This window comes from Pseudopipra pipra, chromosome 3, assembly GCF_036250125.1.
Source record: "Pseudopipra pipra isolate bDixPip1 chromosome 3, bDixPip1.hap1, whole genome shotgun sequence".
NCBI lineage: Eukaryota > Metazoa > Chordata > Aves > Passeriformes > Pipridae > Pseudopipra > Pseudopipra pipra.
This window is the reverse complement of record NC_087551.1, coordinates 47227488-47244577: the sequence shown is the minus strand read 5'-3', so window position 1 is coordinate 47244577 and position 17090 is coordinate 47227488. Positions and strand designations below refer to the sequence as shown.

Genomic DNA, 17090 nt, shown 5'->3' with positions numbered 1-17090 from the left:
AGCACCTCTCCTACGAAGATGACAAATTGGGTTTTTTCCACCTGGAGAAGAAAAGGTTCTGGGGAGACCTTATAGCAGCCTTATAGTACCTGAAGGCAGCCTACAAGAGAGCTGGAAAGGGACTTTACACAAAGGCATGTAATGATAGTACAAGGGGTCATAGTTTCAGACTGAGAGTACATTTAGCTTAGATATTGGGGAAGAAATTTCTCACTGTGAGGGTGGTGAGGCGCTTGAACAGGTTGCCGAGAGAAGCTGTGGATGTCTCAACCCTGGAATTGTTCAAGGCAAGGTTGGATGGGACTTTGAGCAATCTGGTCTAGTTGAATGTGTCCCTGCCCACATCAGAGGGGTTGGAACTAGATGAACTTTACAGTCTCTTCCAACCCAAGCCATTCTAGCACTCTATGAAGACTGGATAAAGAAGCTGTTATAATGGCTGAGGGAGTTGGGGTTCTTTACCCTGGACAAAAAGAGGCTCAGGGGTGACCTTATCATTCTAACTACCTGAAAGGATGTTGTAGCCAGGTGCAGGTCAGCCTCTTCTCCCAGGCACCTAGTGACAGGATGAGAGGACATAGCCTTAAGCTGTACCAGGGGCTGTTCAGGTTGGATATCAGGAAGAATTTCTTCCCAGAAAGGGTTGTCAAGCACTGAACAGTCTGTTGTGGCACTTAGTGCTGTGGTCTAGTTGACAAGGTGGGGATTTGGCAAAATGGACTTGATGATCTTGGAAGTCTTTTCCAACTTAAATGATTCTGTGATAATCTTACTCCACAAATATTAAGTTGTTACAAGGATTCTTATCTGGTATTTTAATTAACACTCCTATTCCATCATACTAATGGTAAATGTTTTTTAATAGCATATGATATCTGGACCACTCTCCAAAGCATAAGGCAAACTAACATGGTTTCTTTGCATTAAGAAACATCTCAGAATTTTTTAAATTACTCATAGTAATATTATGACATTGAAAATATTATAACAGCTCCAAGGACAGACAGACATGGCTCCTTTCACAAATAACCAACCACATCATTGTACACACAGAATATTGAATAAACAATATAGCAATGTAGCAGAGCCTTCCTATAATGAAATGATAGTTCTTTACTATATTCATACTTTGATAACATCACTAAATTTACTACTTTAATCGTGATACTCTTCTACAGAATTTATTTCTGTTCTCAACCGAAATTGAGGTCTGAGCTAATCAAAGCAAAATGAGATGAAAACTGAAGCATATTTCATCTGAACGGTGATGTTTGAAAAGAATAGCTTTGGATGCTTGAAAGAAAAAAATCATTTGGTAAGCTGCATATATAAAGTGTACAAGCTGAACACTATTCCCTTGATTTCTTAGTCCAACCTATTTCAGATGAGCATAGACTCCCTGTGGAACAGACTGACTATGAAAAGATCACATAATATTGCTCTCCTCAGTGATAAATCTAATGATAATAAACAAGCAGGAATAGGAAAAATATTAATGAAAAATGTTCAAAAATTTAAATATAATAAAAATAAAATGGCAAGATTCAAGTTACACAAGAGGAATGGGAAAAAAATAATAGAAAAAGCTACATAATTAGAAAGCAGAGCATGGCTCTTATTGCAAACTTTTTGCTCCCAAACATAGCCTCCAACACAGATGCTACAATACAGTGGAATCTGACCGTTTAAAATCACATATAATGACCATATGCTCAAAAGTGGAATATAAATCTTTGCTCTGGACACAGGAGATTGCTATAAAGCTTGACATTTAAGAAAATCCAGTACTCAGAGATGACAGAATCACAGAATAAGCTGAGTTGGAAGAGACCCACAAGGATCATTGAGTCCAACTCTTAGCCCTGCACAGAACCACTTGTAAAAGTTCACAGAAGTCCCACTGCTTCTTTCAGAAATGGTTTGTTGAAGCCTAACTGGGGACTGGAGAAGAGATAAAATGCTATTCAATTTTGATGATGGACATTTGATGCAGTCTTCATCAGGTTTTCATTTTTCCTTATTCCCAATACCTTAAGCCATATCTAACCTACAATTGTCTTTAACCTTTTCATTATTATTTCTGAGATTTTCTAATCTACATCAACTGGTTTAGTGCATCAAGTGAGAATCCCAACAACACAAACAGAACATTAGTACTTTTTCCACAGGTTTCTAAAGTTCAAAACCACTTGCCCTATATTTTGCCTTGAAGACATGGCAATGTGTTTCAGAAACTGATGCATGTTCACTGGAGTGTAGGATTGATGTGTAGCTGATTCCCATGAAATCACCAGTTCAGTGCTTTACAGTGGTGTCACAGCTCTCTGTCTACCTATGAAAAGAGGCATATTATTTGTATGGCTCTTGATGACTTTTACAAAGCATAAGCCTAAAAAGAGAAAGAAAATGTAATAGCCTTTTTATATACAGAAGTAGAATAGCCCTCTTTGCAACCAGAATTTCACTTCATTGAATGATAAACAAAAATGTTCTGTATGTATATCAGAGACCAGTAAAAGTTTGAGTCTAACAAGAACACTCCTTCAGTAATATCTCATTTGAATAAGGAAAGGTTGAATAAAGCATTTAGTATCACGTGTTTTCTGATGACTTGTAAAGACAAGCATGAATCCACAAAAATTATACCAGAAATACCCTCAAGACATGTTTTAGTGGTGCACCTGGCAGTATGAGGTTAACAGTGGGACTTGATGCTTTTAAAGGTCTTTTCCAATCTAAATGATTTTGTGACTCTAAGCTGTAACTAAATTATGCTCATGTGAGAAAAGTATCTGCAAATTCACAGAACCACACCTCTTTCCAACCATACCTGCGCAGCTACATACAGTGTTTCTGGCTGAAAGTTTTTTGAGAATGCCACCAAAAGTACAAAGTTCTCTCTCATTTAGTGAATGGTCCTAATTTGTGAAACAGCTTGAAATACTCCAGTTTGATCCTCATTTAAAATGTGTCAATCAGCTAAAGTAGACTCTTCCATTTTCTAATAATATAATTAAAGTTTGTTTTAAAAGTGAGTTGAGTGTTCTACAATTGCAGCAACACAAGTGTTCACACCAACTTCATCTTTTTGAAGCTGTAGAAATTCAGAATGAATGTATTGTTTCTGATATACTGTAATTATTATGAAAAAAACCCAACACTGAGCTCTGCTTTGGACAATCTGTGTATTTTGTTAGCTGTTTCTCAAAGCAGTTGACTACTCATTTTGTTTCATAAACTAGTCTAACATTAAATCTCTGAAATGAACACTGCTCATTACCTTTCCAGGATCCTTATTCTCTGTTTAGCCATTTTCACCTGTCTTTGTAACTTTTTGTATTTCTGGCTACAGCACACAACTTCTCAAGAGCCCACTAACCCAGGCTGTGGCGTAACAGCTTACAATCAAAATGAATACGAAAAGAAGCTGTGGGGAAGTATCCCAGGCAGCACATGGGACCGATATCCAGTGTTCCAGGTTCTCCAATTTCCCGTTCAGAATTCAGGCATATTTTAAGTTATTACAATTGCAAGGTTACCTTTTATATTTATTTCTCTTGCAATTCTTTTGATCATAATTAGGAATTACAACTATTTACAAAATATTTTTTTTCCCTCACTACAAGCTGAAAAGTAGTTGAATTCACAAATAAAGCACAGAGACTAGATCATATGAAAATTTTAATTAAGTTTATGTTGAGCGCACCCACAAAAATTAAGGAGATACATTTCATATTTGGGAGTACCTTAGAACACATCGAATCGCAGTGCATTTATCATCAAGATAATCATATCTTTTGGCAGTATTTGAAAAATTTTATTTAACTGAACTGAAATTTGATTTCCATTGTTTTCTCATATTGTCAACTACTATATTTACATTTTTGATACTAAAAGAATTAAAGTCTGTAATTTCTGTCAGAGACTAATGTCATATCAAAATAAAAATAAATTAGTATTCAAAGGAAAATATAATTACCTTTTGAAGGTATGTTGCAAACTGGTGCTTATGAGAATTCAAAACTGACAAAAAACAATTTTAAGCAAAACATGTCTTGGGGAGAAATAATGGAGCAATCTTTTTTTTTTTCCCCCTTAAACAGCAGTATTTGCAGTTTGTTGATAACTTACAACTAACAGCTTCAAAGCTTCTTCATTGCACATCACTATAAAGAAGCATTTACACTGTGAAGATACTTAAGAGAGACAAAACATAATTGCACAAACTTTATCATGAAACGGCAAAAATGAATATTTAATGATAAAATATGATTTAATTTTTCAAAGATTGTAACAGCCAAGAAAAGTTTAGAGGTTTCAACCTATGATTTAGTTAAAGGTTATTTTTTATTCTGTTACAAACAGTTAGACTGTATTACCAGAGCAGAAAAGAATGACAAATCCTGGAAGCACATCTGTAGGATCCCTATCATTTCCCGCTCAGCAAGATACAAAACAAAAGTCTCAGTGATTTAATCCTTTGAACTGGAAGATTTCCCAGGAAGTGATGATGTGTTTTCACAGTGAGTGAGGCTGAAAAAAAAACAAACCATTCAAAAGCACAAGAATGCCTTTCAGCAACCAGAGGACCTCAAGAAGCCACCAATTTAAATACCTGGTGCAGGGTCACCTACTGGATAGGCAGATTAAAAAAAAAATAAAAATGGTCAAATTCATTTCATTGCCTAATTTTTCTTGACTAGATGTATATTGTCAGCAATTGTGGTTGCAAATCATAAAAATCTGGACTGTTCTTGCACCTCAGTCTGGTTCAGTTCTAACACAATTGATATAGTAGCTTGTAGCTGATAGAGGGCAAGTGTGTCTGGAAATAAAGTTTGGAAATAAAGGAGCAGCACATTTTTTCAATAACAGCCTTACCCCTGTAGTTCAGGTGGTCTGAAGCTGCATTTGCAACATATCTGCCTAATATGAGGTATCTCCTGAATTTTGTTCAGTGATGCCTTACTGAAAGATAATACTGATCCTTGGCTCTGCTAAATATGCAACTTGCCAGAGGCACTGACAGCAACTGGAGTCATGGGACTTGGTTGACTGAGTATTGGTTGTTTGCCACAACATTAGCCAGTTAAGATTTTAGTTTTATGGTCAATGCTTTTTGTCTTCTCTCTTCACAAAGGATGCTGTCTTGCTTCATTTTTTGCTTTTAAAAAATAATAACTGATTCACTGAGGCAATGGAATGTAGCTCAGGAGATAGGGCTGCCAAAAGTGTTGTTATTTCAGTACCTTTTTCACAAATATGTTGGATAACAAAAGCCATAAGTTGGTAGCTGCAAGTCAGATATATTCTGCAAGTCCCACTAGGTGACAAAAATGGGAATTTTAATCACATGCTTTTGTATATAAAGGCTCAAGCTGGATACCTGCCAAGGAGACTTCTCTCCTTGTCAAAAGCAAGTTTTACCTTCTTCATGTTCCTGTGTTCATGTTCTTCCTTAAAGAAAGAAGAGAAAACAGGAAGGACTTCTTCCCAGGGACAGAAGTGGCACAGCAACAACAAACAGGTAACAAAGTCAGGCAGTCAACCCTCTTGCACCCAGAGTATTTCCTGAAGCATATCAAAACTGGGCAAGGTACAGCCAATCTGCCCAGAGGCAGAGTGCTGCTTGCTTTTATGCTCCAACAGTACTACTCTGAGAATACCACTTGAATGTCTTACACTGACCACTTTCAAAAGCGTGGCTGAGCCACTATTACAAGATGCACATCAAGACGCAGAAGCCCAAAAGCTGCAGTTTCTGTTGGCTGCACATGGACACAGCCATAAATCCCATGTTGCTAAAGAATCATTTGGTGCCTAAAGTTAAATAAAAGTATTTCCTGACACCATCTGTGGCCAAGCAGGAGTCACCTATGGAACTGTATAGACATGCCCCTTTACAACCATCTTGCTAGGGAAGACAAAGAGAAGGCTGCACCAGAGCAGGCAAGAAACTCTGAAAAAAGGCGCTTACGTAGTCCCAGTCTGCACATCTTTGATGAGTAGAATCCTTTCATATATATGAAGTTTTGTGTTTGTCTTCAAAAATCTATGTCCAGAAGGAACACTCAAATTAAGCTTTTTCCTTAGAAGGAAGTATCTCTTAAAACTTTTTTAGTATTAAATACTATAAATATCTAATACATGAAAAGATGTAAGTATACATAAGTAATGTTTTAAAAAATCTTCATTAAGAATTTGAGATACCTGTGGTCCTTCTTACTCTGTCTTTTCATTGATGTAACTTCAGGAAACAAAGGAAAGAACAGCAAAAAGACATGGGAGAACAGATTGTAAAGTAATCAGTGTGAAGAACCCACTCCTGTGGACAAAGCCCAGAAATCAGATATGCAAGTTCTGATATACAAGATGACATGGAAATTTGAAGCTTTCAGGGCAATGATATACATAATAATTCTAAAATGAGCATCGGCATAAACATTTAAGTATTACATTATGCATTTAACCTATGCATACTTGAAAATGTAAGAGTTCTACTTCAGTGCAAAAGATGAGATAAAATTATTTCCTCCTTCTTTCCAAACAGGAACTGACTCAAGTTCCTCCATTTTGCCAGACATCAGAGGTATATTATCTGATGCTGAACAGCTCTTTTGAAGTACCATACATGTCGCTTTACATTTATTACTGAAATTCTAACATGGTTAGAATTGTTACAAGGAATTATTCTTATAAGTGCCACCGTACTTGGAGAAACATGACAAAGTCTTACCGCTACATTTCCATTGCACCCTTGGGACTGGCAAACACCTCTTATTCTGTTGGGAATCAGCACATCATCCCAGCAAGATGGGCCCTGCAAACCAAAACCAAAGCATATAAAGGTTTTAATTCACTTCATAAGTAAACATATAAAATTTGATTTCATTGCTGCTTTTCCTACCCCCATTTCTTTTAGATTTTAGCTAGACAGTTTTGTCATTACAGTTCAATCAGAGTATATATACAACAATATTCACCAGTAAAGCTCAGCTATAGATAGGACATATGGTCCCTCCACCCTAAGGTCAGTGTTGTGAACAGGAGCCAAATAGTAGGTATGTTTTCTTAGCTTAAGACAGAGACTGACTTAATCATAATCAAAAAGCTACAAAGACTCATCTTCTGATTCAACACTGTTTACACATTGGCCTGCAGCTGACTAAGAGGAAAATATCTTTTTTATTTATTAACAGTAAAAACAATAATATGAATTTTGCAGTCATCTTTTAAGTTCTTATCTCCAAGGGAAAGCTAGTGTGCTACATGGCATGGTGCTCTCACTCTCTGCAATAATTTCCTCACAACATTTCTCATGCGTACAAGAGCACTTTTCACACAAAGCAGCTCACTGTTTGAAATAAAAATGTCATCTTCCACTTAAGGTATGCTAAAAGCATATATACAGGGAACTAGGAGCGCAGTCCCACACTATCAGTGACTATCAACTGTTCACTCACTCTGTAGCTAACAACTTCCTATTTTTACCTCCTAAAAACCTCACCCTATTCATCACTTCTTTATTTTAACTGTTATGATGGGCATAAACCCATAAGAAAGTCAGATTCCTTTAACTCTTTTGATAACATTAACCGGACCTAGCTTTAAGTCAATAGTGTTGGGGTTTTTTGTTCTAGCAAAAGTTAGATCAAGTTCTTAAGGGACAAGCAGGAATTAATCCGGCAGGAATAATGGACTGACAGAATATACTGGGTTTGTGTCTGTCTGGCATTGATGAGTGGAGAGAAAAACCTAACAAAACAATAAACCCCAACCGAACAAAGAAACCCTATACTATGCCTCATTTTCCACCTTTGAAAAATGAGGAAAAATCTTTCTCACATCTGCGCTTGGTATTATTCAGGGCCATATTTTATTATTAATGTTAACTTAACACACCCAAAAGATTTAGTGTGCTTGAGAATTTTAGTTTTCCACCTTCAAAACTAAAATAGCAAAAAAGACATTTGTCCTTGAAAAAAACTGTGCATTCAAAATGTTAATGTTTCTTTAGCAACAGCACTACTAAATGTCATTGCTATAATTGCGTCAAAATACAATTAGGAATTCTGGCGAGATAAACACTTTGAAATGCAATTTTTCTATCCTTCTTTCTTGAGTCTAAGAAAAGCCTGTCAAACTGCGGGCCAGCCAATCACTTTTGGTGCTGTAACACTGCGCACTGTAGCGTTTGCAATTATTAGTTTGCATTAATCAAGAACACACTGTGAGAGGAACAAAGTCTTCTGATTGCGAGATTAAAGCAACTGGCCCTCTTGTACCCAGCCAAATGGCTCACAGAGGAAGCCATGCATTAAAAGAGATACATCACAGAAGACTTTTCCGGTGTATAAATGGGAAAATGACAGAATAAAGAAAGAAATAGAAAGAACACCACTGAATAGAAAAAGTCATATCAAACGTAGTTGAGTATTTCCCAAATAACTAGGTATGGAAATTTCTATGCTTTGGGCATATGGGAGTTGTTCCTTCCCTTTTTGAGAGGGAAGACAGGAAAAAAAAAGTTGGAAAATGGCATATTAAACTTGAACTGAAACTCCTATGCATCATATGGAGAACAGGGGGGACTGAGGTGTTTTTTTCAATGTATGAGGGAAGTACTGGAAATCTGCGTACATTCCACCAGGCTATCGTATTGATGCCCACTATAGTGGACAGTACAGTACACTCTACTCTCAGAGTACTTTCCTTCCAGTAGCCAAGATGCCACTTTTTATTGTAGAACAAAACCTGAATTTCCATCAAGGACCACATGAAAAAAAAAAAAATCTTCAAAACCAGAAGCACTATCTCAAGATCTCAAATAACAAAATTATTCAAAATGCAGTTGCTGATAGAACTGTTGACCTGTAAAGTAAGTGGAAGGTCAGAAGCAGAGGTCAGCAATAGAAACCAGTGATTGATTAAAGACTCTGAATCATTTAAAAGACTGAAAACTATCCACGTATTCAATGCTTTGTATTTTCCCTGCTTTATATTCTCCCCTAGTGAACAATATGCAGTAGAATATCATTAAAACACATCTTTGTACCTGCTACTATCTACATGAGAGACATAAATCATTAAAATGTTGAGCAAATGACCCAACCAAGGAACAAGTATTAATGCAGAAGGATTTTGAAAGTTATGCAAGAAATAATTTCAGGTCTTGAGAGAATTTAAAAATCAGCATACAAGTCACTAGAAATGTGCTAAACCTGATGCAAACCACGCGAACACTCAGGCTCCTCTGCAAAACTATGGCTACTGACATGTCTATGTGAGTGTATTTGAAGAGCTTAACATTTTATGACGACTCCTTGGCATGATTTCAGCATCTTGAGACAGTAAGACAGAAAAAGCTCCCCAAAATGCTAGAAAAATTTATTTCCTTTTAGCCACTCTAACCAGGGTATCCACTCCAAGCTACCACAATTCACTGCTTCCAGTGCCAGTATAGATGAACAACTCTGCCCCCCAGATAAAGTAGGAACCAAGATGTATTCTGACAGTAAGCATGCACCTCTCCTAGAAGAAAAGGCTGAGAGAATTGGGTTTGTTCAGCCCAGAGAAGAAAAGGCTTCAGAGTGATCTAATTGTGGCCTTCCAGTACCTGAAGGGAGCCTACAAGAAAGTTGGAGAGGGTCTTTTTACAACAGCATGTAGTGACAGGGTGAGGGGGAATGGCTACAAACCAAAAGAGTAGGTTTAGATTTAGGTATTGGGAAAAAATTCCTTACTGTGAGGGTGGTGAGGCACCAGAAGAGGTTGCCCAAAGAAGTTGTGGATGCCCCATCCCCAGAAGTGTTCAAGGCCAGGTTGGATGTAGCTTTGAGCAACCTGCTCTAGTGGGAAGTGTCCCTGTCCATGGCAGTGGGGTTGGAACTAGATGATCTTTTAAGGTCTCTTCCAATCTAGGCCATTCAGTGATACGCAAACACAGTTTACCACAGGCGATAACTACTGCATAAACAGCAAGAGATCCCCACCAACTGTAACAAACCTAACCCGTAGAAGAGATGATAAAAACTTCTTGCTATTATTTTCTTCTACTCTTCTCAAAGCAAATTTGAGCTTGCTTTCACAATATGACCACTTCAGTCTTTAAAAAACAATTTTATAAAAGGAATACACCGTTTCCTACAACAGCATAAACATTTTTACTAAATAATCAGAGCTGTTTCCCTCAGCATCACCTGCCTAAAGCTTGTTTGCTTCTCTAAAATCTACCACCTTCCAACATTTTTTTTCTTATTATGCTACTTCCATAATATTTCTGACGAAGGGTGATTTGCAAGACAACAACAGAGTCAGATCCTAGAGGCTCATGAATGTCTCAGAACAGATGGGTAAGGCTGGAGAAGGGTCAAGAGCTGATAAATCCCCAAGGAACTGGGCAAATTCTAGAGTCAGTGAAAAGGAAGAAAAAAACAGATGTTTTTATTGGATAGACAAACTGCTTTATGTCTCTCAAGTAGTTTATCTGTCTATCAGGCTACTGATTAAGCCTGAAGTTACCATTGGTAAACCAGTGCATTCATACTTTTTTCTCAGCATCCCTAGCTCTGTACATGATTCGCTTTTCACATTTCACACTTGTGATTAGAATGGCATTGCTGAATGCTAAGATGGTTTCTTCTGAGCACTGTATGGATATAACATTTAAATAAAAGCTTTCATCCTGTTTTCTTAGTGCAGTAATGGAGATGAAAAATTAAGACTTTTAAATACACCAATCCAGATATTATAAATTCTTAGCAGGCTTAATTTAAAAGAGCAATCTGACCATCTTTTTAAGCACTTACTAAGAAAAATCTAGCTGTTACATGAGCAACACTCAATTAGACTCAGTAGAAAAGATTCATATGGCACATTTCTAATACTAGAGAGTCTGGATATTTTATTTCAATTCCAAAGAAAAATCTATTTGAATCTAAGCAATCATGTAAAGCTCCATATTTATTTCATTATTCTTTATCTTGACAATCACAAATACAACTAGACTATGTTATTAAATAAGCTACTTGCTAGAGCAGCCCTATGGAGAAAGACTTGGGGGTGATAGTTGACAAAAAACTCACCATGAGCCAGCAGTGTGCACTCACAGCCCAGAAAGCCAAACGAATCCTGGGCTGCATCAAAAGGACCATGACCAGCAGGTCGAGGGAGGTGATTCTCCCTCTTTACTCTGCCCTTGTGAGACCCCCACCTGAGTACTGTGTACAGTTCTGGCACTCCCAAGATAAGAATATGGAAGGGTTGGAGAAAGTCCAGAGGAGGGCCATGAAACTGATAAGCAGACTGGAGTACCTTCCTTAAAAAGAAAGGCTGAGAAAGTTGGGGCTGTTCAGCCTGGAGAAGAGAAGGTTGCGTGGAGACGCCATAGATATTCCAGCATTTGAAGGGAGCCTACAAGGCTGAAGTAGAGTCAATCACATGCTTTGAGTATTTGTTGGATTGAACCTACTGCTTTGATTTACAGTGGTTTCTTAGAGATGCAATTTTCCTTTAAGAGTGCCCAGCCTAATTAGTAAACTGACAGTTTTATGTCAACAGTTATAACTCTTTCAAAATGAAGTAGCTGACAATTTGCTGAACTGCTCGCAATTGTGCAATTAAGAACATTTCCTGCATGGTAGTTATTTCAAATGAAACATGATGGTACCACATCTCTAACTGAAAATAAAGGTAAGGATAGTACAAATACTTTCTATTACATTATTTTATTGATCATTACTTTTTCTTTTTTATCACAGGTTTTTTTTGCTAAAAAAAAAAGAAAATAGAAGAAAACCCATTAATCAGATGATTTTAGTAAGTTCTTGTCTTTTCTTTCATACTGTATCATACTACAAGGACTTGCAAGTCATTCTACTGATCTCAACTAAATAATGAAAGTTCATACAAAGACACTCAAGATAAAAGTCTCCAGAGTCACCTCTTCATTTATAATATTTTACAATGTGAATGGTGTTGCCAAAACAAACAATTTCTTATACAAGCAAAAAACTTATTCAAAATGTGCTTTTGAACAGTTATTTTGGTTGGCCCGCCCCAGCAAAAAGGGGCAAAAAGATAATTCAAATACAACAACTGCAGCTGAGAAATTGAACTATAAAGTCCTGCTGCTGCTAGACTTCTTGAGAGTAATGTAGCTAAATTTTAGTCTTGAATGAGAGATAAAGAACTGAAAAAAATGGATGTAAAGCGTCCTAAAACAAATAATCAAACTTCATTCAAAACAGTCTGTCAGACTAATGATTACTAATCTATCAATGTTTTTTGTCTGGATAGCATTAAATGTTTTTTTTCTAGAGTGCAAAAAGAAAACACAACTAGAGAAAATAACTATAATTCTCTAAACATGCCATGTATTTACTGTGTCCATTGAAATTATAATATTAAAAAAATCCACAGTTACGAATGTTAACACCAGCAGATCCCATTGAGGTCAGTGCATCCAGGAGCAGACTAAAGCCCTCTGGCTTCAGTTGCTGTTGCTGCTGTGGTGACTTTCCAGGGCTCCTTCCACAGGGAAGTGGGCAGATGAAAGGGAGCTCCCCCAAGGAGCAATCAAAACTTCCAATACACATCCCTCTTCTCACTCCAGCTGGGATGTATTCAGTCCGGCCCAGAATGCTCAAGGTTATTTGAGCTACTACAACTCTCAACATACAGAAAATAGTCCTCCATGTATTAAGGATTTGTGGCTGGGATCAGAAAATGCAAAGGCCATTTTGTTTGTCTACCCAAAACACTCCTTGTGTTCCTATGGTTTCCAGTCCCAAGTCAAAGTTACAAGCTGTAAAACGACTAAATCTGAATTAAACTTACTATGTCTCTCAGCTTTTTCTAAAGCAGCAGCTCCCTGGAGCACATAGATTTTGTCCCACGGGACTTTTTGGGCAGTGAGGAGCAGCCCAATGGAAAGCCCTCCATTCCCTCTGCACTAGTGGGGCCAGGCTGCACGACAGCTCTATGCAGGGTGAGAGGGGGTTGCTGGGGGCTGGTCAGTGCCCTTGGGATCCAGACAGACTTGGCACAATTTTAAAGAAGACGTGATTAGCACTCAGATAAATTGTCAGTAACCACATAAGGAGTCAACCTCTTCAAGTCAGAGAGCTCCAGAAAAGAGTCGGTCATTCAGAGGTGAAGCACCTTTAGGATCGGGTATCAAATCCTCACATCTTTGAGCTCTCCATAACTGAGTGGTAGGGTTAAAATTCAGTAAACATATCCGAACTTCTGTATGAAAATATGCTGCTGACTGGAACTGACAATAAATGAGGATTACACTGAACTTTCTATTCCTTAAGGCAAATCTCTCAGAGCAGAGCAGAGCAGGTGGAAGATACATTTTCCCCGTGAAGGTATTTTTTTACCAGTTACTACTATAATTTCATGTCAAACATGAAACCATTTCATCTAAAAGTTTTGAACTACAGAAACATTTAAACAATTTCATGCATTTTAGGCAGAGAAGATCGTGCCAGTCTTGCAATCTGAATACATCATAACCCATGTCTGCATGGGAAATATATGGACTAAATGAAGAAGTACACAAAAACGCAAAATCTAAGTAAGCCAAAATACAAGGCGAGGTCTGCAATTAACATATTGCAAATAGTGCAAACTAGACACCTTATAATTCAAATTCATATGAGTTGCAGTTACACAAAGGCAATAAACCAAAGATGTAAAATAAAAATCCAAGCCTCATGACTATTCCACAGTAATAATTTAATTCAGATGTGATAATTGCATGTCACATCATTCAATTTTAAATATTTTTCTTTACAAGGATTAAAAACAATTTTAAAAAGTCTTTGGACAGAGAGATGAAGCTAGAGCATTCCCATTGTAGGCAATACCTAGAGAAGCCGTCAGCCCATTGATTCACTTCTGTAAGTCACCATTAGACAACATGTCCAGAGACAACAGTCAATTCAACTACTTGTGCTATGGTAAATCCATATCTTCATAAATCAGTTGGATGCAGGACTGGAGGGGATACTAAGCAAGTTTGCAGACAATACAAAACTGGGAGGAGCCGCTGATTTCCTCTAAGGCAGAAAAACTTTCCCCTGTAGAGAAACTTTGTCTAATTAGAGGGCTGGACAATCACCAACGATATGAAATTCAACAAAAGGAAGTGCCGGATACTACATCTGGCATGGGGCAACCCTTGATGTTAGTACAGACTGGGGAATGAGATGCTGGAAAGCAGAGCCACAGAAAAGGACCTGGAGGTCCTGGTTGACAGTAAGTTGAATGAGTCAGCAGTGCCCTGGCAGCCAGGAGGGCCAACTGTGTCCTGGGGGGCATCAGGCAAAGCATCACCAGCCAGTTGAGGGAGGTGATTGTCTCTCTCTGCTCTGCACTGGTGCAGCCTCACCTTGAATATGGTGTGCAGTTTGGGACACCACAATAAAGGAATGATATTAACCTCTTAGAGAGTGTCCAAAGGAGGGCAATGAAGATGGTGAAGGGCCTTGAGGGGAAGGCGTATGAGGAGTGGCTGAGGTCACTTGGTCTGTTCAGCCTGGAGAAGAGGAGACTGAGGGGATACTTCATAGCAGTCTACAACTTTCTTGTGAGGGCAAGAGGAGGGGCAGGCACTGATCCCTTCTCTGTGGTGACCAGTGACAGGACCCGAGGGAATGGCCTGAAGTTGTGTCAGGGGAGATTTAGATTGGATATCAGAAAAAGGTTCTTCCCCCAGAGGGTGGTTGGGTCCTGGAACAGGCTCCTCAGGGTAGTGGTCACAGCACCAAGCCTGTCTGAGTTCAAAAAGCATTTGGACAATGCTCTCAGGCACATGGTGTGATTCTTTGAGTGTCCTGCACAGGGACTTGATGATTTTGATGGGTCCCTTCCAACTCAGGATATTCTGTGATTCCCTCCCATTCCCATAGAAAGATACAAACTCCAAGGATACTAGATACATTCTTAAAAAAAAAATTAAAAAAAAATTAAAAAACACCCCAGAATCTATTCCACATTTTTACTAAGAATATATTTCTCAACTAATCAACACAAAAGTCTAAAGCTAAAGAGCCACTAGCAAGACACTGGCAAGAAACTAACTTCATAAGGTAATCAAACCTTTTTTTCAGTTACTGCACCTATATAACACTGTAAAATCAAGATTACACACTACAGTATCTGAGGAAAATAGATTGCTATATCATCCATTTTTTGATTTTACACATAATCAGAAACGCTGACAGACAAAAGCATACCAATTTCAGCAAGAATATTCCTGTGTTCCAAAAGGAAAGGTAATAGGATACCAAAGACTTCTTTTTAAAAGGAAAACAACTAAACGAAATTACTCTTTGCTATTTTTTTCTGAATTCTATAGTTACTCTCAACTTTACATACCCACCACAGCCTTCACAAGCAAAAGCCATTAAGAAATGCAGGAAACGCTGCATCAGGTGCATTATTCAGACTCATTTGAGATTCATTTAAGATTATATTGCATGCATGGTGTTTCTAGGGTTTGCTTTTTCCCTCCTGCTTACTACACATAAAAGAAATGAAAAGACGATTCTTAAAGCATTTTACATAATAACATAGCTAACGTTAAAAAATTAAGATTATGCCAGACAATTCAGGATCCTGTCTTTCCAATCAAGGTACTGTATATACAGGAAGGAGTTGATCCAAACCACTCACGGAATCATGGCATTGTTTAGGTTATAAGGGACCTACCTTTTAAGGTCATCTTTAACTATAATAGGTTGCTCAGAGCCACATCCAACCTGACCTTGAATGTTTCCAGGGCTGGGGCGTCCATCAGCTCTCTAGGTAGCCTGTTCCAGTGTCTCACCATCCACATTGTAAAAAAATGTCTTTCTGATTTCCAGTCTAAATTTACCCTCTTTTCAATTTAAAAGCATTACCCCTTGTCCTATCACAATAGGCTCTACTAGAAAGTCTGTCCTCATCCTTATTATAAGCCCCTCCTAAGTATTGAAAGGTCACAATTATGTCTCCCTAGAGCCTTTTCTTCTCCAGGCTGAACAACCTCTCTCAGTTTTTCCTTACAGAAGAGGTGCTCTAGCCCTCAGATAATTTTTGTGGCGTAACATGATTTATTAACACAGAGATACTTTCCTTATAATCTAGTATCAAATACTCTTTTTCTTCTCCTAAAGCAGTGTTTTAAAGACTGCAGCTCAGCTTTTTTTCCCCATCATATCTCTCTCTTACCTGTGCACAAATTTGAATTATTTTGAATTACTCTTGAAACATTTTCTACATATTGGCACAACCGGAAAATACTTTAAGTCAATCTTTAGGATTTTCACCAAAAAAAAAATCACAGAAAAGGTGAACCAACTCAGGCTAAAGCGGCATTTGGAACCTAAATCACCCATTTTCTGACAGAAACTCTTGAGGAGGCCCCTTGTGAGAGACTGAAATGTTAAAGGTTAAGGACTCAAGCAATTGGCCATTTGCAAAAGCAACAGGTGCTTTGCTGAGGCCAGGTTTGCACCCCCCAACCAAAGGGGAGAAGGAGAGTTTTTAGATGTGTGGTGGCAAAACCTCTGATCTGCATAGTAAAAGCCCAGGTGGAGAGGGGATGAGCACCAACCACCAGAGGATGACCACAACAAACTAACCTCTGTTTAGCAACAAGCTGTGTTTTGAGTCAGATAAGGGAGAAGGCCAATAAGAAACAGATCCTGTGGAGGTGGGGTAATGCTTTTTATCATGCTAATGTCCTACCTCACACAACTGGCTCAGGCCAAAACTCGTTTCTGGCAGAGGCATCAGAACATTCATACATAGGTCTGAAGGTTTCCATCCCTTTCTGATGGGGCATAACTGGCTCAATTATGCTGACGTGAGAGACAACTGTCATGTCTTAGGTGTCATAAGCGATCAAAGATCCCTGAGGAACCCCCAGACTCATTTCTGGGGCCTTTCAGAAGAGGACTGCGCATGATCCACAGTGTTGCAACAGATCCACAGTGTTGAATCAGACAGTTTAAAACTCCTCCCCTGGGGGAGGTACCACAAACCTGAAGGTATATTAACTCATTGAACTCTGTATTTTGGGCATTTCCCCCACCCAT

The 17090-nt window shown here is 38.2% G+C and overlaps 1 protein-coding gene across 3 annotated transcripts in view; it reads right to left on the bottom strand.

The window, feature by feature from the left end:
• The window catches only part of PRKN (parkin RBR E3 ubiquitin protein ligase), a 782243-nt gene that overhangs the window by 387550 nt on the left and 377603 nt on the right, over positions 1–17090 (bottom strand). For all 3 annotated transcript variants that reach the window (XM_064648967.1, XM_064648968.1, XM_064648969.1), the window contains one exon: positions 6737–6820. In XM_064648967.1, coding sequence (XP_064505037.1) covers positions 6737–6820 — 84 coding nt within the window. The remainder of the gene's footprint in view (positions 1–6736; positions 6821–17090) is intronic.